The sequence below is a fragment of the Mus caroli genome, unplaced genomic scaffold, assembly GCF_978045245.1.
Source record: "Mus caroli unplaced genomic scaffold, Mus_caroli_1 scaffold_2, whole genome shotgun sequence".
Taxonomy (NCBI): domain Eukaryota; kingdom Metazoa; phylum Chordata; class Mammalia; order Rodentia; family Muridae; genus Mus; species Mus caroli.
Window position 1 is genome coordinate 61,279,434 of NW_028227257.1, and position 24,227 is coordinate 61,303,660.

Genomic DNA, 24,227 nt, shown 5'->3' on the forward strand with positions numbered 1-24,227 from the left:
GTAGTGTCTTTTGCTTACTAGTGTAATGTCATTTTATAATCCACAGGATGGAAGTGATTAAATATTGCTTCGGGTTTTAATTCCGATCAGGTTTTATCTCACACAATTAGTCTCGGCATCGAGGTGTTTTCATTGGTGATATTGTAATTTGAAGGAATTTGGTATTTGAAATCAGCTGTAGGAATTGAGATATTTGAAAGGCTGCTTTTGGAATGTTATGACTCACAGATGAAGAAAAAGCAGATAAAGAGACTTTTTTCTAGGAATTTAATTTCTTACAAAGTAAAATAACAGGACATGTTCAGTGGTGGTCTGGAACATGAAATGACCTAGCTCTGAGATGAATGCTTTCAGTCTTTAATGAGCTCTTACTCAGGGCTTGGTGTTTTTGTTGTTGTTGTTGTTATTTTGAGACACAGTTTTACTGTGTAGCAGTCTGGCCTCCAAGTTAAAAACCATCCTGTCTCGCCTTCCCAAAGCTATACCACCATAATCGCTATTTTGGGGGTTTAATACCTGTTCTGATCGTGAAGTACCATATTGTATTACAAATGCCACCTCTTCCAGCCCTTAAGCAAGCTATGAGATTTGTTTTCAATGTATACATTAAAAAGGCGCCCATGGGGGTGGGGGTGGAGGGTAACCCAAGTGAACCCTTTGCCTGGCAGTGGTGGCACATGCCTTTAATCCCAGCAGTTGGGAGGCAGAGGCAGTCGGATTTCTGAGTTCAAGGCCAGCCTGGTCTACAGAGTGAGTTCCAGGACAGCCTGGGCTACACAGAAACACTGTCTCGATCCCCTACCCCCACCCCAAAACAAAACAAACAAACAAACAACAAAAAAGCCCATGACATTTGAAATCTTGCTATGATCCAGAAACTACTGAAGAACAGGAACATGACTACCTTTTCAAAAGACAAGAAGCTGAATCTTCTGGATTTAACCAGACAAAAGGATTAGGAATAGAAAAAAGAACAGAGATTTTCCTCTTGTGACATCATCAGGCAAATTCATTCAACTCACCCTTAAAAACCCTTCATGTTTTTGTACATAACTAAAAGCACCATACATTTTGCATGGATTATGTGTCTTCCACTCTGCAGAGCCCTGTGATCATGATAGATATCTTCATATTCTATTAGTGTTGTGTTACACTGAAAGCTTAATTTGTCCAAGGCTATACAGCTTCTAAGTTGCAGACAGGACAGTGTAACCCCAATCTATTGACTCCATGATGTTTAACCCTCACCCTGTATGGTACCAGATCATGAAGACTTCTTAGTGATCCCCTGGAGTGGTGATTTTACATTCCTCTCACTGGGCATGCTCAGTGTTCAAGAGCCTAGCACCCGTGGCAGATGCTTCAGCAAGATTTGTGGCACTGATGGTTGGAAGGCAGTCAGTCGCCTCTCTCCTGGTTCCTCCATTTTAGGTCCAAATCCCTTGGGAATGTTGATACCTTCACAATCTGGGCACTTTTGGTCAGTTCTCTTCAGCCATGTATTACTGTCCATTTTCTGTCCTGGTGGGACATACATTCCGTCAGGGTCCTTGCAGACTGTTTAGTAGCCAATTTTTTGTGGGTGAGGAGGGGGCAGCGACAATCATTTTCATAATCTCTCATCAAAAACACTTTTAAATAAGGCAATGAGCTTCAGTGATATTGCCTGTGACTTTGCCTCTGGTTGAAATCATGTATTTTATATTACTTGGACTGCTTTAGAATTCCTATGGTTTGAGAGTGTCTGTCAAATTTTGTGTGTCAGAAATTTGATCCAAACTGGGTAGTGGCACAAGCCTTTAATCTTGGCACTCAAGAGGCAGTGGTAGGCAGATTGCTGAGCTCCAGGCTAGCCTGGTCTACAGAGCCAGAGGCATCACAGGGAAGCCCCGACTGGAGAATCAAAACAAAGCAAAAAGAAATTTGATCTAGAGCAGCAGACAGAGCATTCATCTCTCAGATTTTCCAGCCTCCAGAACTGAGAGCAAGTGCCTCCCACAGATGCCTCTGTTTATGAGCAGCCTGAGACTCACTCTTTAGCTCAGGCTAATCATACATCCTGCTTCAGCCTCTTTAGTCCTAAAAGTACAGGAGTGTGCCACCATGCCCATGGCCAGCGAAATTTATATTCTATATAAATCATTCAGTTTCATGTATTCTATTGTAGTAACAGAAAGCAGCCTATTACAGTATTCACTACTTCAAAACTATGGTCATGCCGGGCGTGGTGGCGCACACCTTTAATCCCAGTACTCGGGAGCCAGAGGCAGGGGGATTTCTGAGTTCGAGTCCAGCCTGGTCTACAAAGTGAGTTCCAGGACAGCCAGGGCTATACAGAGAAACCCTGTTTCGAAAAAAACAAAACAAAACAAACAAACAAACACTATGGTCATTATTAGACCTGCCATTAGACCTTGATAAAAAAAGGATCTGGGTGTGGTGGCACATCTGTAATCTCAGCCCTTGGAGATCAGTTCAAAGATATCCTCAACTATCCAGTCAGTTTGAGGTCAGCCTGGGCTATGTGAGACTCTGCCTTAAAAAGAAAGTCGAGCATAAGTTTGTATAAGTATATATGTGAATTTTTGGTTGGTAGGTTGGGGTTGGTTGGTTGGTTGGTTGGTTTTGTTTTTTGAGACAAGTTTCTCGTGTAACCCTGGCTGCCCTAGAACTTGCTCTGTAGACCAGACTGGCCTTGAACTCACAGAGATCCAACTGCCTCCAGAGTGGAATCAATGGCCACCTGGATGGCCTTCAACTTTTGATCCTCTTGCTTCAACTTCCAGAGTAGCTTGACTTAAGGGCCTGTACCATCAGACCTGGCTCTACCCTCTCCCTGAAACAGGCCTCTACTCTCCCACTCCTTAACCTGTAACTGTTACTGCCTCTCCTTCCCATCTCAGCTTAGATGTTGTCCTAGTTAGCATTAACTATTAACTCAGTACAGCCTAGAATCACCTGAAAGGGAGCCTCAACTGAGGGATTGCCTAAAGTCGATTTTTTTGGGGTGGGTTTTCTTAATTATTAGTTGGTGCAGTGGTGTTCAGCCCACCGTTTCCTAAGAAGTAGAGCTATATAAGACTCTGACTTTAAAAAAAAAAAAATAAAGTCCAAGGCGTGGTGGCGCACGCCTTTAATCCCAGCACTCGGGTGGCAGAGGCAGGCGGATTTCTGAGTTTGAGGCCAGCCTGGTCTACAGAGTGAGGACAGCCAAGGCTACACAGAGAAACCCTGCCTCGAAACCCCCCCCCCCCAAAAAAAAAATCCAAAAATAAATACATGGCTTTTCGGCTTTCGGCTCGGAGGAGGCTACGGTGCAACTTTCTTCGGTTCCGAATCCGGGTTCATCCGACACCAGCCGCCTCCACCATGCCGCCCAAATTCAGTCCCAAGACCTGATCATCAAAGCCCTCAAGGCGCCACCAAGAGACAGGAAGAAGCAGAAGAACATTAAACACAGTGTGACATCACATTTGATGAGACTGTCACCATTGCCTGGCAGATGAAACTTTCTAAAACTAGCAAGGAGATCTTGGGTACTGCAGTCTGTGGCTGTAATGTGGATGGCCGCCACCCTCATGACATCATAGATGGCATCAACAGTAGTGCAGTAGAGTGCCCAGCTAATTAAGAAGCAACAAGAAAATATTTCATATTTCTATCTGATAACCAAAATAAATAAATGAAGCCGGGCGTGGTGGCGCATGCCTTTAATCCCAGCACTCGAGAGGCAGAGGCAGGTGAATTTCTGAGTTCGAGGCCAGCCTGGTCTACAGAGTGAGTTCCAGAACAGCCAGGGCTACAGAGAAACCCTGTCTTGAAAAACCAAAAAAAATGAATGAATGAATGAATTATGGTTCCACAATTAAAAAAAATATTTTTGTTGAACATAAATATGTATGTTTTTTTGATTGGTTGATTGGTTTGCAAGTAGCATTTCTCCATAGTTTCTTCTTCAAGTTCCTGCGCTTCCTTCTCTGGAGCTTGGACTGTAACCTATGATCTGAAATACACCCTTTCCTTCCATAAGTTGATTTTGGTGAGAGTGCTTTATCATAACTGAAAACAAACTAGGACAGAAGTCATTTTCATCAACAAGCATCCCTACCCCTGCGTGCTGTACATCCCCATCCGCATCCATCAGTCTGCTCTCACTCATCTCCTGAGGTTTTTTTGTTTGTTTTTGTTTTTCGAGACAGGGTTTTGTTTTGTTTTTTTCGAGACAGGGTTTCTCTGTATAGCCCTGGCTGTCCTGGAACTCACTTTGTAGACCAGGCTGGCTCGAACTCAGAAATCTGCCTCCCAAGTGCTGGGATTAAAGGCATGCGCCACCACGCCCAGCCCATCTCCTGAGTATTACCAGCTTCTAGGATTGATGGCTTGCTTTGGGTCTAGTTTCTACAAATAAAAGATAGTTGAAGCTGGAGGAGGAGCAGCTGCAGACTTGTAACCTAAGCATTTAAGGATGTTGAAATAGGAGGAATACAAGCCCGGGCTATATAGTGGAGAGTCTCATCAACCACAATGAAAAAAAGCAAGTAGGTATTGTATTGTTGTTGTTCTTTTTTTTCATTTATTTTATTTATATGAATACACTGTAGCTGTCAGACACACCAGAAGTGGGCATCACATCCCATTATAGATGGTTGTGAGCCACCATGTGGTTGCTGGGAATTGAACCCAGGACCTCTGGAAGTGCAGTCAGTGCTCTTAACCACTGAGCCATCTCTCCAGCCCTGTTAGTTATTCTTTTCTTTTAAATGTATTTATTATTATAAATAAGTAATTGTAGCTGTCTTCAGATAGATCAGAAGAGCGCGTCAGTTCTCATTACTGATGGTTATGAGCCATCATGTGGTCGCTGGGATTTGAACTCAGGACCTTCAGAAGAGCAGTCAGTGCTCTTAATCACTGAGCCATCTCTCCAGTCCCCTTGCACCCTTCCCCCAGCCTTGAGTGGGCTAGTTCAGACCTTGTTTTGCAACAATCGGCTAGCCCACCTCAGGTAGACTCTTCCACATAGGTGAAGTGTATTATCCTACCATCTGCAGCTTCCTGCAGGAAGGCACTACCTGTTGAGCAGCTGAGCTTGTCTTCCTGACAAGATCCTGGCAAAGTGAGGAATGACTTTTCCCCCCTGTAAATTTCAGATCTTAGAATTAAACATTGAGCCTTGATCAGAGAACTTTGTCTTGGCTCGTTATTTCTCTCGCCGTCCTTCCCATCCATCCCCAGCTTTCCTTTCAGGAACTCAGTAACCCATGGCCACTGGCAGCTACAGGTGGCGCCCAAATGAGGGACCTGATTATGGAAAGACCAACTGAGGGACAGTCTTGGTGAAGCTCCACAGAAAACGGAAGAGGATGGTATCCTATACGGTAAGCAACATACAGCATTAATGTTAGTGCTATAAATTTCATCTTTTGAAGGCTGATTTTAATGGTGCAAAAAGGATACAGGCTAGACTGAGTCAGTGTCAGCCCAATGCTGATATCAGCTAGGGGTTGACAGTGGAAAATGGGACTGGAAAATTCTAAACAAGCATTTGTCTGTAGTCAAGAACTTTATCAGATGAAAGGAGTAGGGCTTAAAATAAATAAAATAAAAAGAATAAAAAACAAAAACAACAAAAGGGAGGCGCTAGATATACAAATGACATGAGAGAGATCAAGAGCGAAGGAAAATGGATTTCAGAGCTCTCCTAGGGACAAAAGGAAATCGGGAGACATCTTGCTTCTGCTCTGGCCCCTACAGTAGGCATCCTTAGTTCTGGTTACATCAAGTTCCTTCCTTCTCTGCATTGTCTGTCCTTGGTGCACCAATCTGACCATGTGTCAGTTTGTGTCTGTTTTTGTTTTGTCTGAATGACTGTCATTCTATGTTTCATGTTGAAAAGAAAAAATGGTTAAAACTTTATCCAATGGATATCCATCTCTGATTCAGCCTCAGTTTGCACAGCTTCTGCTGTGCAACTTTTCATTTGTTAGACCACTGAAGAAAATGACATCCAATCTCCCAGTAACCATTAACTGCCAGTAGCCCCTCCCCCACCCATATTTAAATGACAGTGGACTCAGAATTGTGCTTGGCTTACAGAGGTAACTACTGCTGCACGGGTGCAACAACCCAGCCACTCCCCACAGACTTTTTAAGGCACCCCTCCTTATCCTCTGGCTCTTCTGTTCTTTCCCAGTCTTCTCCCAGGTGTTCTGAGCCTGGCAGGTGTGATGCAGGTATCCAGTTTCAAGAGGCTCACTCCTGAACCTCTTGCTGCCATGCCTTTGTAAGTCAGGGTGTTTAGTTCTTACTCTCACATGAAATTACCGTGAGGCTTGTTATGAGAATACCAGGGTTTTCTCTCCTGATGATTTCCTGATTCATAACTACCAGTACTTGGCTCCCATTTTCTAAGGGAGTGAAAATAATCAACAATACCACTTTATTTTAAAGAACGGGAGGAGGAAATTACTTGAATTAGTAACAGAAAGAGAAGAGACTGATAAAAGAGTGAGAGGCGCCATCTACTGGATCAGTGGCTACTTCCAGCTTTGGGTGAGAAGGAGGTTTCATGTTTTACCCTTTAAATCCCATCAACAGGCCTGCTCAAAGTACTCAAATCAACAGCAAGGTTACTTCACACTATCCTGAACTATTACAGGATATTCCAACCCCGAGTCCCTGGAAGACCATGAGAAAGGATTGATACAAAAATACCTAATTAAGACTAACAGCGGGGGCTGGTGAGATGGCTCAGTGGGTAAGAGCACCCGACTGCTCTTCTGAAGGTCCCGAGTTCAAATCCCAGCAACCACATGGTGGCTCACAACCATCTGTAATGAGATCTGACTCCCTCTTCTGGTGTGTCTGAAGACAGCTACTGTGTACTTACATATAATCAATAAATAAATCTAAAAGGTCTGGTGAGATGGCTCAGTGGGTAAGAGCACCCGACTGCTCTTCCGAAGGTCTGAAGTTCAAATCCCAGCAACCACATGGTGGCTCACAACCATCCATAATGAGATCTGACTCCCTCTTCTGGAGTGTCTGAAGACAGCTACAGTGTACTTACATATAATAAATAAAAGACTAACAGCATTTACTGCTTAAGTGCCAAGAAATGGGTCTTAGTCCTCTGGATTTAGCTTCAGGAAGACTCATTCCCTCTGTTGATTATGAACCTATCAGAGAAGAATTGTCAGCTGTGATGCGCCAGTCCTGGATGATTATACATCAACAACTCTTTTAAGACGTAGCGCTGAAAGAATTGCAATGGATGGTTGTATGTTTGTTTGCTTGTAGTCTATGTTTTATTATACATAAGAAATCTTCAAAATCCTGAGTGGCAGTACATGTGTTTAATTCTGCCATCTGGGATTTAAAAACAAAAACAAAAACTTCAAGCCAAGCTTGTACATGGCTGTCTATAACTCAAGCAATTGGAAAGCTTAAGAAAGGAGAAACTGGGTGTGAAGCCAGCTGGGATACTCAGTGATTCTGAGGCTATCCTGGCTACATAACAAGACCCTCTCAAGAAAAACAGAGAAAGAGAGCAGGAAAGATGGAGGAGGGGAGGAGTTACCCCAGATTCAAGACTTACAAAAATTGGCTTTGTGTGTGTGTGTGTGAGATTTTATTTGTTTGACACAGGGTCTCAGTACACTCCCCTCCCCCACCCCACATACACACACAGAGGCAGCTTTAGCAATAGAAAGACATTTTCCAATTGTTTTGATGTGGCTAATGGCTGATAAAATGTGGTTTTGAAAATAAGAACGTGTTTCACATGAGTGAAGAGCTAATTTGGAGTGGAAAGACAGCCGTGATCATGCACAGTGCTTACCTGTGGAAGGCAGGGCATCAGAACAGAATCAGTGTTCTGGTGGTAATAGTCCTGACTCCAGGGAATCTGCCATTCTAAGACATGTCAATTTTGTTAACTGCACTGCTTCTGTCTTTGTTGAGACATGAGTCTCACCATGTAGCCCTGGCAGAGGCCAGAAGAGGGGAAGGGTCCCCTAATGCTGGGGTGTCAGGTGGTTGTGAGCCACTCAAAGAGCAATGAGTGCTCTTAACCAGACCGTGTGTGTGTGTGTGTGTGTGTGTGTGTGTGTGTGTGTGTTAACCAGAATCGTTTTGGACATTTTATAATTGGGCTGTTAATTCTTTTGTTAAGATTTTATGTCCAGAATAAATAATAAACAACACAACAAAAAGAGTATATTCCACTGTGAGAAATTACATCACATGCACTAGGAGAGATATGATCAATAGAACAAACAGAAAAGAATAAGTGTTGGGTGGCTTGGGGGGCATGGCACACTCCTTGAATCCCAGAACTCAGAAGGCAGAGGCAGGTGGATCTCTGTGAATTCAAGACCAGTCTGGTCTACAGAGCAAGATCCAGGACAGCCAGGGCTACACCAAAACCATGTCTCAGAAAACAAACATACAACAACAAAAAACAAAAGAAAAAAGAAAAAGACACAGATTGTCTGAGTCCATGCCTGTGGAATAAAGAATAAACTGTTTACAGGAGTTGAGAGAGAGAGGGAGGCATGTGCCCATGCCTGTGGAATAAAGAATAAACTGTTTACAGGAGTTGAGAGAGAAAGGGAGGCATGTGCCCATGCCTGTGGAATAAAGAATAAACTGTTTACAGGAGTTGAGAAAGGGAGGCATGTGCCCATGCCTGTGGAATAAAGAATAAACTGTTTACAGGAGTTGAGAGAGAAAGGGAGGCATGTGCCCATGCCTGTGGAATAAAGAATAAACTGTTTACAGGAGTTGAGAGAGAAAGGGAGGCATGTGCCCATGCCTGTGGAATAAAGAATAAACTGTTACCAGGAGTTGAGAGAGAGAGGGAGGCATGTGCTGTACAGATTTCCTGTAGGAGTGAGAAATATGTTTTGAAATCTTGAGGTAAGGTTGCTCTAGATTGTGAACATAGAAAATGCCAATAGTGTTTATCTTAAAGCGGTTAATTCTATGCTATGTGAATTTTATCTCAATTAAAAAAAAAAAAAAGCAAGGCATGGTGTTTCATACCTGTATTCCCGCTCTGGGGGCAATGTAGGAGGATTCAGGGTTCAAGATCGGCCTGAGCTAGAGAAACTCAGAAATACTAAGGGGCTTGGAGTTCAGTTGTAGAGCACTTGCTTTCTAATGGACCTAGATTCTATCCTAAGCACTGGGGGAAGAGGGAAGGGATTGTAAGAAACCAGTAAAAATGGACATACAAGGTGTTAGAAAAAAATGATATATGTACAGATCTGAAAGCCCCAACAAGCCAGAAGGAAGGAGGTAGCAGCAGGTACAAGCAGGTTCCTTACTGTGAAACCTTGCTCTTCTCCAAACCTGAGTATCAACCAATGGGAGCAGTCCCTGTCTCAAGGCCCATCCTTGTTCTAATCCAAGAAGCCATTCTTCCAATGGTCACACTCCTCAGTCTTCTTGCCAGTCATCCTGTGCCCAGGCTGGGATGGGTGAGACGTACTCAAAGTCTGGCCCTTTATAGCGGAGGGCATGCAGGAACATTACAAGATCCTGGGGCAAGGGATCCTGTCGCAACACTCGGCACTCGGCACAGAGCGGGTCTGTTTCCTGAGTCACATCTGCTTTAGCTGCCTTCTCTGGTGTGTCCAGATGCTGAGGGGCTGCCTCAGCTATCCCATCTATCTTCTGGGCTGCTGACCCTTCCAGGCTGTCTTTAGCCAACTCTGAAGAGGGAGCTGTCGAGTCTATGAGCCCTGGGGTCAGGTCACCCTCACAGAGATCTAGCATACTCAGGCTTTCTTTGGCCTGATGTTCTGCAACCAGGTCTCGGAGCAGTTCCTCGTCTGTCTTTGGAATGTGGCCACCCTGGCCTCGAGAAGGACCCCAGGCAGTTGAATTGTAGATGGGGTCATTGAGAATGGGGTGGCCCAGGAATTGGAGGTGGACTCGGATCTGGTGAGTGCGACCTGTAAGTGGTCGACACTGTACCACACTGGAGCGGCCATTGTAGCTCAGCCTCTGGAACACAGTCTCACAAGGCTTGCCCTGGGGATCCACACGGCACACTCCTACCTTGTAAGACACCACTAAGATGGGTTCCTTACAAATTACCTCCTTGTCAGGGAACTCCCCTGCAACCCGGCATACATACTCCTTCTCCAGCTGCACAGGAGGAAAGGGGAAAAGGTCAGTCCAAAGTGAATACAGAGTCTAGATCCTCTCTTCAGGTACACCAGTGTATCTGAGAGAGGATGATTCAAATTCTAACACCAGCGTTGTCAGTTTCACCACTCTGGGTAAGTTACTTAAACTCTATACATCCCATACCTCATCCAGAAAGTATGAAGTCAGGGCAATGGCTCCGCAGTTAGGATCACCTGCTGCTCTCCCAGAGGACCTGGGTTCAGTTCCTAGCATCTACATGGTGGTTCACAACCATCCCTAACTCCAGTTCCAGGAGAGCTGTTCTCATTCTAACCTCTGCAGGGGCACGTATGCACGCGTGTGCACCAACACACACACATACACACAGAACACTCATAAAAACTAAAATGAATACTTAATAGAAATTCTTTTAAAAAGAAAATATGAACTCAGAAAACATTTACCTCACGGGGCTACCATAAGCGTTTCATAAATTGGGTTCTAATGTGTTGGGGATGAAGTCTGGCGTGTGCTCAATGAGTGAATTATGATCCAGATGCAGAGCATAATCATCACCAGTAAGAATCTTACTTGCACCTCTTTCAACTTTATCCAGTCTTCCTACTAAGTGAGCTCTCTTCAAAATCTTAACAATGTTTAATGTTTCCAGAACAGCAAACTACCAGGAAGCAGTATGTGCCATCTCCAAAGCCCTTCTGAAACATACAGGATAGCTGTCTTTGGAACTTCAGGTGCTGAGCCTCCTCAAAGGAGGAAGGTTGTAGATGCCCCTCAATCTACTTTATGATTCCTCTGTGTACCCAGGAAGCAGTGTACAGCAGGCAACAGCCTAGCTCACCTGCCGATCCCGAACCTGCTCATGGATCTTCTCCGAGACTGCAGCTGTCTTCGCAAACATGAGCACTCCTGAGGTGAGGCGGTCCAGCCGATGCAGTGGGTGTAGCTCTTTCAGTTGGTGCTCCTTGCCTAGGATGAAGATGACCGTGTTGTGTCGGAAGCGGCCACAGGGGTGCACAGGAATGGAGGACGGCTTGTCTATAACAACCACATCGTTGTTCTCAGCTAGCAGGCGGATAGGCTCTGCTGTGACTGGTGGCTCATGTCTGTGCACTGTGTTCCGCAAGAAATCATTGTCCTGTCAAAAACATACGCAACATTCAGCCTGGGACCAGCAACCTATAGTCAGTCAGACACCCGGCTCCTAGTTCCTTACTGACACAGAGGAATGGTCACAGTAAAGCCTTCAATAGAAAAAGAAGTGGGTGTAGTAAGATCTCATTTTGTAAAAATATACACAGGCATACAGCTAGTTTTGAAAAATATACAAGGTTGATTGAATTTCTTGGTGGTGAGAGTATGAGTATTTTTGCTTCTTTGTATAATCTTTACAATAAAGTTGTATTTTAAAATTTTTCATTACATTCATTTATGTGTGTCCCAAATCCTGAAATTCTCCTTTTCTCCTTACAATCTCTGTGAGCCAGTGTTAATGACAGTAGTCTCACTGAATTTTAAAAAAAGGCTGGAGAGATGGCTTGGTGGTTAAGAGCACTGACTGCTCTTCCAGCGGTCCTGAGTTCAATTCCCAGCAACCACATGGTGGCTCCCAACTATCTATAATGGGATCTGATGCCCTCTTCTGGTGTGTCTGAAGACAGCTGCAGTATACTAAAATAAAATAAATCAATCAAAACAAAACACCTGACTTCCTAATTCCATACACATGGGAAACTAGTGTCAGTGTTAATATGAGCACACACTTTGGAAATCGTGCTGTTGCCTTACTTTGAGGTTCAGCTTGGTCACAAAAGGGAGAAGAAGCAATACAAACTCCCCAAAGTTGCCACTTGAGTTTAATGTTAGAGTGCACAAAACGCTTAACTTTGTTCCTGATACAGTTAAGAACACATAAATGAGGTCTCTATTATTATTTGTACAGAGATATATCACGTAGGGTAGAAATTAGGCAGTGCCCTTGCCACGAGGCAGATATTAAAGGAACACGAGAATTTCCAATTTGTTTGTTGGAAACAAACAGCCTTGCTGGCGAGGATGAACAGGTTAAGTTCTGGAGCGTGGGAAGGCCATCTAACCTACTTGGGGCTGTGGGAAGCGGGGACTAAAAGAGCACCAAGAGGAAATGAGATTGTTTCTGGATTACCATCATTTTACTCCCATACTTATAAGGTGTGTCTGAGAAAACAAACAAAAAATCCCAAAACCTTCCCTCCTTTTCTCAAAGCTAGTTCCATCGGACACCACCTTGAGCACGATGCTGAGGTCCTGGACTGGTTCCTCGTTGAGATGCAGGCGTCCTGCCCTGACAGCGGCCTCGTAGTAAGACAGTGGCTGGGATCGGAACTCGGTGCTGAAGACGTGCAACAAGCTGCGGCCCACCCAGCGACCTTTACAGTAGGTTTGGAAGTCAAAGTAATAGGGCCGCACCTTGCGCAGGCCGCCCTCGAAGTAGTAGGTAGTCTCTGCGAAGTGCTCATCGCTAAAGCTCACCCCGGTGCGCCGTTTCTTCGGAGGCGGCACGACCCGTTCCCCAGTGGCGCCCCTCCGCTTTTTCCTCTTGCCTGAGTCGGCGACTGGAGCTGGGGCCGGCTCTCCGTTGCTCGGGAGCTGCCCTTCGCCACCCTGGGCCTGGTCCCCGCTCTCCGGGACCTGCTTCCCTACCGCCGCCGGCTCCAGGCGCTCCAGGAGCGGCTCTCCGCTCGTGTTGCTACCAGCATCTCCATTTGGCTGAACCAAAGCCTTCAGCCCGCCCGCTGCCTCGGCTTGCGCAGACAGTGCCTCAGTCATCGCCTTCCCACAGCTACCCCAAGTCCGGACAAAGCTGTGGGAACAGAGCGCCACCTGCCACTGCACAATATCCCGTAGGCAGCCCGGGACACCCCGCCACATGACAGCACGGCTAGCCGCTTCAGGGTCGCAATCTGATGGCGTCACAAGGTAACAACCAATCAGGAAGACCCCAGTACAGAGGCGGGTTTGCAAGAAGGGAAAAGGTGAGTTGTTTCCAGAGTTAGGTGTCTGAGGAAGTCCTTGCTTGGAGTACCCTTATGCCCAAGGTCCTAGATAGACTCATTGAAGAGATCAGATGGTATTCCCTAAAGGAAATCTTCGGGAGTGCTCCACATAAAAGACTTGAATGGAGATGATGGTACACTGAAGAAGTAACAAAATTCTAGGCCTTTAGGTCGAGGCTTGGGAATGTAACCTTTGTGACTCTTTGCTCCAAGGTATGCTAATCATACCTTGATAGCGACATTCCTTCCTCCACCTACCTGCTTCCTGAGTTCAAAGAGTGTTCATTCAAAGAAAGTCACCCTGACCAACATCGGAAACTGCCATGCAAATGTGCTATTGTTAGGGGCTCTTAGAAACTGAGAGTTAACCAAAACAATTACCAGGTATTCTCTGTGACTCTTGTGACTTTACACTTCCTTATGACTCTTAACTGGTATCTTTGGTATTTTTCCAACAACGCCCTCCCCACTTCCTTGAGTTGTGGTTTCTTCCTTTAAATACCCCCTTACTCAGCTACTCGGCGCGCCATGGTCCTCTACCCCTGCGTGGTGTATGACCATGGGCCCGAGAACGCTCTCGAATAAAAATCCTCTTGCAGTTGCAGCAAGACCGTTTCTTGTGGGTGATTTTGGGGTGTCGCCTCTCCTGAGTCAGAACGTGGGGGAGTCCTCACGTTGTGGGTCTTTCATTTGGTGCATGGGCCGGGAAACGCGACCACCCCTCACACCCGAGAACCGACTTGGAGGTATGGGGATCCCCTCTTGTGTGTGTGCCGGCCGGTGTCTCTGTTTTGAGTGTCTGTTTTCTGAAACGAACATTGGAACATGTGCTTGTTGTGTTGGGTTGTTTGTGTCTTGTCCTATGTTTCTGAAGCATGGCGAAGTCTGAGTTCGGATCCATCTGAGTTTATTAAATTTGTGTCTTGGTTTTCGGGTTGCGAGATCGTGGGTTCGAGTCCCACCTCGTGCCTTGGTTTTACACCTGGCAGAGTGAAATTTGTGTCTTGGTTTTCGGGTTGCGAGATCGTGGGTTCGAGTCCCACCTCGTGCCTTGGTTTTACACCTGGCAGAGTGAGGAACAAGTGTGCTTCTCTGGTTTTGGTCGTCTAGGTAAAAATGGATGCTAGTGTTTGTAGACGATGGGGTGATGGGGTCTGAAATGCGCGCGCGGTCGGTATTTGCAGCTGTCCTTTTGGGCCGTAAGGACCGGAGGACTGTGGTCGGCAGACGTGCTAGGAGGACCACAGGCTGTGGCCCTGGGGGACGCCCTGGGAGGTAAGGAGAGCCAGGGACGCCTGGCCGTCTCCGGATCGGTCAGAGGGACCGAGTTCTGTTGAAGCGGAAGCTTCCCCCTCCAAAATCGTCTAATTCTCTTGCCTGCTTGTAGAGGACAAAAAAGGGTCGAATGTGTCTGGATCTGTTGGTTTCTGTTTTATGTGTTTTTGTGTATGTGTTTAGAGCTATGTAAAAATCTAGAAAAGCAAAGGTAATTCTCATAGGTGCTTTATACCCTGACTAGAGATAGTTTACACCTGAGATGTGAGAGAATGGGTTTTGAGAAAAGCAGTACTCTCCGACTATCTGGGGATAATTTAGTAAAAAATAAAATAAAATAAACAGTATTAATTGGTCTTTGGGGCCCTGCACCTGTAGTTAGGAATCTAGTGTGGCTAGAGAAGCCCTGCTAGGAGCTGATTATAAACGCTGCTCTTATAAGGACCAGCAGCTTCTCAAGTTCTACAAAAATCTCTGTGCTTGTGATAATTAGATTCATCAGGTGACAAGGTGCTCCTCTCTTGAAATTACAGCTAGAAAAATTAAGAATTTTGTTTGGTTTAAATGAGCAAATGTATGCGGCCATTTCATTTTTGTTTCTAAATAGTTTCAAAAGTATAAATATGTTTTTATATGTCTTGGTTATAGATTAGTGGCTCATAAGTTATTAGTTATGATTAAAAATTTGTAACATTGGTAACAAAAAGTTGACTTAAAACTGGTAACTCTGGGTTAGAGTAATTTAGAACTACAACATGCAGCATGAGACAATCCATGGGAACAGGTCTCTAAAGATACGCCTAAATTGAGTAATATTCTATGTAATTCTTATCCTAAAAATCCGATTTATAAAAGATAAGATTTAGGGTAGTGTCTTTTTGAAGTATTGGCAGCTACACCTTCTTGTGTTTGTGTGCAGGAACAGGCAGCCAAAATTTATAGCAAGTAATGTTTTTAGAGTTCATTAAAAAAAAAAAACTAGATTGTTTTCACTGTTAAAATTGGGTTTTGCTTCTCAAAATTGTGGTTGTACTCTTATGTTACAAGAAAAATTAAAGGTTTCTCCCAAATCGCAGCCACCAGCCAATTCGGCTCCTCCAAAATCTATGAAGCCTCCTGAGTGGCCTAGTCCACAACCTTCCCCTTATCCACAGCCTCAACCCCAGCTGCCGAGGGAACCCTAAACCCCTCGGGGTGTCGAGAGGCGGACCGCTGCGAGTACATGGAACTGCAGAGCACAGAGTCCGGGCGGACTCTGGTGGACCCGCCCAAACTTTAAACCCTTCAGTACTGGTCATTTTCCTCTGTTGGTATTTATAACTGAAAAACTAACCACCCCCTTTCTCAGGATCCCCAACGCCTCACAGGGTTGGTAGAGTTCCTTATGTTTTCTCATCAGCCTACTTGAGATGATTATCAACAGCTGTTGCAGATGCTCTTAACAACCGAAGAGCGAGAGAGAATTCTGTTAGAAGCTAGAAAAATGGCCCGGAAGCCAACGGAGGTCTACACAGCTACAAAATGAGATCGACATGAGATTCCTTTTGACTCGCCCCAGTTGCGACTGCGACATGGCTGAAGGTAAGGAGAGCTTGAAAATCTAACGCCAGGCTCTGGTCTCCAAGGTGCCTCAAGATGGGCCCACTAATTTGGCTAAGGTAAGAGGTAATGCAGGGGCCGATCGAACCTCCCTCAATGTTCCTTGAAAGACTTATAGAAGCCTTCAGGCAGTTCACTCCCTTTAATCTTACCTCGGAAGCCCAGAAAGCCTCAGTGGCCTGGCTGGCCTTCATAAGGCAGTTGGCCCCCGATATCAGAAAGAAGCTTCAGAAAAAAGAGGGAGACAGTTAGGCAATCTAGTAAAAGAGGCAGAAAAAGTGTGTGTGTGAAAGAGAGAGAGAGGCGGGAGGCAGAAGAAAGAAAAAACAGGAGGGATCATAGACAAGAAAAAAATTTGACTAGAATCTTGGCCACAGTGATAGGAGAGAAAAAAAAAGACAGGATCTAGACAGGAAACCTGGGCAACTGAAGACCGAGCCTCAGCTAAAAAGGCTCAGCTGTGTCAAACTGAAGTTACTTATTTGAGAGACACCCTTCGAGACGGGAAGTAGTGGCTAACTACACCAAGACAAGTAAGAAAATTCTTGGGTACTGCTGGCTTCTACAGACTCTAGACACCTGGGTTGGCGACCTTAGCTGCCTTGTTGTACCCCCTAACCAAGAAAGGGGAGGTGTTTTGTGGATCCCGGATTGCCAGAAAGCCTTTAAAAAATTAAAAAGGCCCTCTTGATAGCCAGCCTTTGCCTGACCTAACCAAGCCTTTCACTCTTTATGTGAAAGAGAGATCAGGGGTCGCCAGAGGAGTTCTTGCTCAGACTTTGGGACTTTGAAAAAGACCAGTGGCTTACCTAACCAAAAAGTTACACCCTGTTGCCAGCGGGTGGTTTTCTTGCCTGTAAGCTATTACTGCCATAATCTGCTTGTCAAGGATGCTGATAAGCTCACTCTGGGACAGCAACTGGCTGTAATGGCATCCCACGCTCTTGAAAGCATTATCTGAAAGCCCCCTGACTGATGGATGACTACCAATGCTCCTGTGACACATCAGAACTTTTTGTTGACTAAACGAGAGACTGCACCTACTCACCACTGCGCTAAAATGATCTGAAGGATCAGATCAGCCTTGGCCTGAGGGTTCGAGCTGGTACACTGATGACAGCAGCCTCAAGGTTAAAGGTAAGCAGAAGGCGGGGACAGCAGTATGGTGGTGGACAGAAAGCAAGTGATCTAGGCCAGCAGCCTCCCTGAAGGGACGTCGGCCCAGAAAGCTGAACTTGTGACTTTGAGACAAGGTCCATAAATGGCAAAAGGAAAGTCAACAATGACAGCAGGTATGCTTTTGCCACTGTACGGAGCAATATACAGACAAAGAGGGCTGTTGACATCTGCAAAAAAAGACCTAAGATACTGTGGCTAAAAAAAATCAGATAGCAGATCTAACTGCTAAACAGGTGACTCAAGGAGCAATGATCCTGGCAGTCAAGGAGACTAAAGATTATTATGACATCAGAGAGACCAGCTTTAGATACACCCCTAAGCACTATCAAGTTTGGACAGTATTTGACCCACCTGGGGGCCAAAAAATTCAAAGGTGTGGTTAGGTCCTTAGACTACTATGTTACAGGACTCTCTGACTTGGCAGAAGAAATAGTCAAAAGCTGCAAGGCCTGTGCTATGACGAGGTAAAATTTACAGAAATTAAGCCAGCTAGATATTGCAACAAGTACTTGTTAGTGTTTATAGACACCGTTTCAAGATGGATAAAAGCTTTTCCTACCAGGACTGAAGATCCTAAAAGAAATCTTCCCAAGGTAATAGATCTGCCTTTGTTGCCCAGGTAAATCAGGGACTGGCCAAGATATTAGAGATCGGTTAAAAGTTACATTGTGCATACAGGCCCAAAGCTCAGAACAGGTAGAGAAAATAAATAGAACCATTAAGAGACCCTTACCAAATTGACAACAGAGACTGGCGCTAATGATTGGATAGCTCTCCTACCCTTTGCTCTTCAGGGTTAGAAACACCCCTGGACAGTTTAGACTGACCCCCTTATGAATTACTCTACAGGGGGCCCCCTCCACTGGTAAAAATAGCCTCTGTACATAGTGCTGACATGCTGCTATCCCAGCCTTTGTTCTCTAGGCTCAAGGTGCTCCAGTGAGTGAGACAGCGAGCAAAAAAGCAGCTCCAGAAGGCCTACTCAAGAGAAGAAGACCTGCTACATTAGACGTCTCTGCACAGAAAACCTTGAGACTCCGGTGGAAAGGCCCTTATCTTGTACTCTTGACCACCCTACTTTCTACCTTTATAATACCCCTTTTGATTTTGCTTCTGCTTTTAATTATAGGTGCATGTGTGTTAAATAGACAAGTCACCTTTATTAGAACAAGAATTAGTGCAGTGCGGCTTTTAGTTTTGAGACAACAGTACTATGCCCTAAAGGATCAAATATGTCAGAAAAAAGATAGTGTCTAGTTCTAAGATTAAAACTATTAACAAAAAAAAAAAAAAGGGGGGAATGAAGAAGTAACAAAATTCTAGGCCTTTAGGTCGAGGCTTGGGAATGTAACCTTTGTGACTCTTTGCTCCAAGGTATGCTAATCATACCTTGATAGCGACATTCCTTCCTCCACCTACCTGCTTCCTGAGTTCAAAGAGTGTTCATTCAAAGAAAGTCACCCTGACCAACATCGGAAACTGCCATGCAAATGTGCTATTGTTAGGGGCTCTTAGAAACTGAGAGTTAACCAAAACAATTACCAGGTATTCTCTGTGACTCTTGTGACTTTACACTTCCTTATGACTCTTAACTGGTATCTTTGGTATTTTTCCAACAACGCCCTCCCCACTTCCTTGAGTTGTGGTTTCTTCCTTTAAATACCCCCTTACTCAGCTACTCGGCGCGCCATGGTCCTCTACCCCTGCGTGGTGTATGACCATGGGCCCGAGAACGCTCTCGAATAAAAATCCTCTTGCAGTTGCAGCAAGACCGTTTCTTGTGGGTGATTTTGGGGTGTCGCCTCTCCTGAGTCAGAACGTGGGGGAGTCCTCACGTTGTGGGTCTTTCAACACATTTCAAATAGATAAGCGCTATTTCCCTGGGTCTGTAAAAAACGCCTAAAAGTGTACTTAAAACAGGCAGAGCCGGCAAGGCATCGCACACCTGTAGTCTTGGCGCTCAGAAGGAACATCAAGGAGTTTCAGTTCTATGGTTATTCAAGAGCGTGTCTCAAAATAAAGGCAGACAAGCAAAAAGAATAGTAATTATTATTGTTTTAAAAAACGAATACAAGGCAAACAAGCAGGAAAAAAGTACCAATCAGAATGAAAGTTGCTACAGCTATGACTGTAGTAGTACCAATTTGTCTACTTCGCTTTTACTTTTGAGGGACAGTGTTGGAGAATCCTAGAGTCTCAAGCACTCATTCATTTAAGTATACCCAGTACTGCTATTGTATGACTTAAAAGGCTGCATATTATAGTATGTTACATACCTTGATAAAGCTATTATTATATATATTATATATTACATATTATATATAATTATATATGTACATATGTATTATAGACACACTCCTCAGAAACAATTTTTTCACACCTGCCCTTCCTGCTAACAGCATGAAAAGAACTAGAGACTGCCTATTTGACTTCCATGAACTCTTATCCAGAACCACTTGCACATTAGAACTTCAAATGGATCAAAAATGTATTGCCAAGGTCTTCTGTGTGTATGTGTGTGCCAGTTGCATGCACTTAGATGTGTGAGTGTGTGTAAAGGTGAGAGGTCAACCTCAGATGACCTTTCTCTGGTGCCGTCCATTTTGTTTAATGAGACAGGGTCTCTCACAAACATGTACTGCAATGCCCACCTTTTTAATGTCGGTTCTGGGGATCGAACTGAGGTCTGTGTTGCATGACAAGCGCTTTACCAACTGAGCCTAGCCTTTCCTTTATCTCCCTAGTCTGCTAGGGTTCTTAAATGCAAAATGCTGAAAACCGCACTGGCTAACTTCATCAGAGAGGGGATTACTGGGAGGATGTTAGTACTTCATAGGATTCATAAAAGAGTTGAAGTATAGACTCAGTAAAGAGACCAAATCAAGGCAAGCAAGGCCTCTGAAAACTAGCTGTTGCTGGAGAAGAACCCCACTTGGGATGCTGCCACTGTGAGACTTGCTGTTGTGCCAATTACTCTTTGCCCCCACAACCCTCTGTCCCTTGAAAATCACTAAATATATCAGCCTCTTTGTGATCCTATCTCAAGATCTGGAATTCTACAAGGGAGCCATCCTGCTAAGAGGGACTAAGTCTGTCTTTATTTTACAGACTGCCTGATAATAGTCAATAATCCCATTATTCCTCACAGTGGGATTTCTCCAAAAATGTAGATATTTGATTGCTAGTGTCTAAAAACAGGACAAGTGTCTAGTCCAGTTCAAGAATGTGAGCATGAACTTTCCCATGGGCATTTATTATACAAAATGTTAATGTTGGCTTAAACTATTCTTATGCATTAGCCTTCTGGAGAAGATCAAGAGATGATTTTTATCTAAATGCTTCTATATATCAAAAGTCCCACAAAGGGAGGTGGACATAGGAGGATCATAATTGTTAGGTCATCTTTGACTAAACAGTGAGTTCAAAGTTATAAACAAAAGTCTCACCAAATGAAGTGAAGGACAGAAGATGTCCTTGTGGTTTTACTACAGATCAGACTGAGATATCTGAAGCTGTAGAAATCTTTATGCTGAATGCCAGATTCTAATTACCTACTTTAAAAAAAAGAGGTTGGATTTTACACTGGTCGTGGATACCATAGAGCAGAAGTGCTTAAAAAAGAAAACACTATCTCTTGAGCAAATTGCCATATTAAGAAATTTACATTGAGGGCTGGTCGTGGTGGTTTGCACCTTTTAACTGGAGATATGAGAGAGAGAGAGAGAGAGAGAGAGAGAGAGAGAGAGAGAGAGAGAGAGAGAGAGAGAGACTCAGAGACAGAGACACACAGAGACAGACAGAAAGACAAATAGAGACAAAGTCAGGGAGAGAAAAAGAAGAAACTTACAACGAGGGTAGCATTTTATGCAGAGAAAATTATACATCAGCAGGGTTTCTGCTTCATAGAGTTTGTACAAACTCAGCTTGACCTAATCACAGACACCATGAGTCATAGCCACGATTGCCCCTGAGTAACTTCAGTTGATTTTCACCACATAGTTTCCTAGTAACTGTACGTAGACTAGGCCATATGTGGGGCTTTGTAACTAATCCCAGTGCAGTCAATGTCAGATGACATTGATACTGAGTTAGGTAAACCAGGTATTTTCCACCTGCGCACTTTTGCTGTGTACCAGAATATACATTTTCTTTTTTCTGGCTGAAATTACAGGTATCCATGGCCTTATTTCCAGAAAGGACCACACTTGCACCCCCAAGTTCCTAATAAGTTGCACTGTATACAATCTGAGGTCTTTCTGCCTCTTTCTCTCTTCATGTGACCCGAGCCCGTTTTTCCCACGGACTGTTCTGGAACAGAGTTGATACAATTAATAAATTAACTCAATTAATTAATTATAGTGCTTAGTAAAGTTGCTGGGTGTAAAAACAAGTCAAAAATCTTATTTCCCGACTCTTCTTGACTTTTGAATGGAAGTTTGGTTTGCTCTCCGGCCAGGTTGTCAGTGGTTTGTCTGCCAGGCTTGAGAAGCACTAACATACACCTTTACTGTGTACTCTGTGGGCATCAAGCATCTTCTGAACACATTTAAAAATTTAAAATATCATTGAGTTTTTGTGGTATTGGAGGTCAAACCCAGGGCCTTGCACATACTGGGCAAATGCTCTCCCACTAAGCTATAGCCCCAGATCCTGTCTCCTTCCTTTGAGTAGAGAACGTCTGACACTGCATTATTGCCTTCAAGAAGTGAAAACCACAAACTGGTTCTGATGGTTTGTTCTGACAGAAACCTCATGAGATTGAGAGACAGCCAGGAGATCAGTGTGTATTCATCTAGCACGCTCCTGAGCATTTCTGGGAGGGAGGTTGATATGTGGTACAGAAACTGAGAGGGAAAGACACACCCACTCAAGATGGAATAAAAGCAGAAAGAGTAAAGCCTGAACCACCATGGATGGACACCAGACTCCAGCACTTGGATCGGATTTGGAGGACTTAAATTAACTGGTAGTGTTCCAAGTTGTTAATTTATGATTTTAAATGTAAGAAAGTGTACTTCTTCAGCAACTGGGTCATTCACAGCTACAGTTTAAAGGCATCTTCTTGTGGTATCCAGATATCTGAGAGACTAAATTAGAAATCAAGGATGTGAGCAGGTCAGTGGTGGCGCACACCTTTAATCCCAGTCATTGGGAGGCAGAGGCAGGTGAATTTCTGAGTTTGAGGCCAGCGTAGTCTTCAGAGTGAGTTCCGAGACAGCCAGGAATACACAGAGAAATCTTGTCTCGAAAAAACGAGTATAAAGAGTGTATGTGACACAGAAAGCCTTGGTGCACCTTCCTGAAACATTGGGACCCTCATTCCCACGCTCCACTCTGTGAGCCAGGTAACACTGAACGTCTTTCTTTTATCCTACGAGTAAGCATTGCTGCAACCTTGCTGTTATTTTTGTTGTTCTCTAGTCTCTCTGCTTTCCACTCCTTTCAATTCATGGTCTAAGAATGCTTATAGCTGTGAGCAGCAGAGCATTCTGCGGTGACACTTGCCTGTGACAGTGGGTTTGCTACAACCTTTGCCACACTGATGGAACTTGAACACATCTACTCAGCTGAGTTACTGGTACGGGTGATTGGCTGATATCTTTCATCACAGCTTTCTTTGTGACGGAGTAACAGCTCTAGAAACTGGGAATCATGGGGCTCAGGTGTTAAGAGTGCTTGCTGCTCTTCCAAAGGACCAGATTCAGTTCCCAGCACCCACACCAAGAGTCTCACAACCTTCTACAGACACCAAATCACCAAATGGAAGACATACATATAAGTTTTTTTTTTTTAAGTTACCCCAACATTTTTTTTTAATCATTGGGAACAAGGAATAACCAATGAAACATGTTGACAATCATTGGAGGCTGTGTAAGAGAGTTTTAATTTTAGATAGGATCTTCACTTGCAGTTCGGATTGACCTGGAACTCCACAGCCTCATGCTCTCAGCTTTAGAATGCTAGGGTTACAGGCACTACTACATCTGGCTATTGAAGGTGTTATAAACTCTCTCTCTCTCTCTCTCTCTCTCCCTTCCCACACTACCATCATCTTCCATAAGTCTTTGGTGCCCTTTGTACATTTGTCTGTCTGTCTGGTGGACCTCCTCCTTCACTAAGCTGGGGCCCATAAGACGTCTTTTTTTAAAATATATATTTATTTTATGTATATGAGTACACTGTAGCTGTCTTCAGACACCAGAAGAGGACATTGGACCCCATTACAGATGATTGTGAGTCACCATGTGGTTGCTCAGAATTGAACTCAGGACCAATGAAAGAGCATTCAGTGCTCTTAACCACTGAGCCATCTCTCCAGCCCCCCTAACAAGTCTTCTATGTTCTGAATTCACACTCACAATACCTATAGCAGAGTAGGAGCTTAGTATATTTTTTTCAACTAAATGAAGTCTCAGGATTCAGTGAATCGAGGCCCCGATATCCTAAGACACTGACGTGCTCTAACGAGATAGTCAAGAGGTAAAGGTAACACAAATATTCAGAGAATTGTTTGGGAGATAATTGATACACGATTTACTGACACCAAATCTGTATTTTCACCTAATTTTGGGATACACACTGAAAACAATCCAAGCAAGGGCAGTTGGAAGGGGATGCGCCTAGAGCCTTGGGGCTTTGAGGACCATCTAGTTTTGTAAAATAAGCAGGGACCTTATTTCAGAAGGACTTTAGAAATCAAGATCTCTGGGGACCAAGAAAAGTCTAGAAAACTGCTTCCCTAGCCGAGTCTGGGATGGGTGGTGAAAAGCTGGAACTCTGGAGCCTGCAAAGAATCAATCCAATCCTGGAGAGTTAAGGTACTAAACTCTGGATAAGCGATTCCATCGTTTCCTGGCAACCACTAGTTCCGCCCACCGATTGCCCGCCTTTGGGCGTCATTAACTATTTTACCAATCAACTCATAGAACGACAGAAAATCAGACATCAATTGGAGGGCTCCTCAGCTCCGTCACTCAGAGACTC

The 24,227-nt window shown here is 44.3% G+C and overlaps 1 protein-coding gene across 1 annotated transcript; it reads right to left on the reverse strand.

Annotated features, from left to right (window-relative positions):
- Positions 1-9,242: 9,242 nt before the first annotated feature.
- Rpusd2 (RNA pseudouridine synthase domain containing 2) lies at positions 9,243-13,104 on the reverse strand. The gene is made up of 3 exons (XM_021156069.2): positions 12,421-13,104; positions 10,997-11,293; positions 9,243-10,155 (listed from the first exon to the last, which is right to left on the reverse strand). Exons 1-3 carry the CDS (start codon positions 13,063-13,065, stop codon positions 9,442-9,444), a joined length of 1,656 nt encoding a protein of 551 aa, XP_021011728.1. The 5' UTR covers positions 13,066-13,104; the 3' UTR covers positions 9,243-9,441.
- Between the last annotated feature and the right edge of the window lie 11,123 nt (positions 13,105-24,227).

What these genes read in the sequence shown, in the direction of transcription:
- Rpusd2 (XM_021156069.2), bottom strand. Translation starts at nt 13,065, where the DNA reads ATGTGGCGGGGTGTCCCGGGCTGCCTACGGGATATTGTGCAGTGGCAG. An exon ending in ACCTCAGCATCGTGCTCAAG is followed by an intron (nt 11,294 to 12,420) that starts GTGGTGTCCGAT and finishes TGTTTTTGACAG; the next exon opens with GACAATGATTTCTTGCGGAA. An exon ending in AGCAGGTTCGGGATCGGCAG is followed by an intron (nt 10,156 to 10,996) that starts GTGAGCTAGGCT and finishes CCTCCTGTGCAG; the next exon opens with CTGGAGAAGGAGTATGTATG.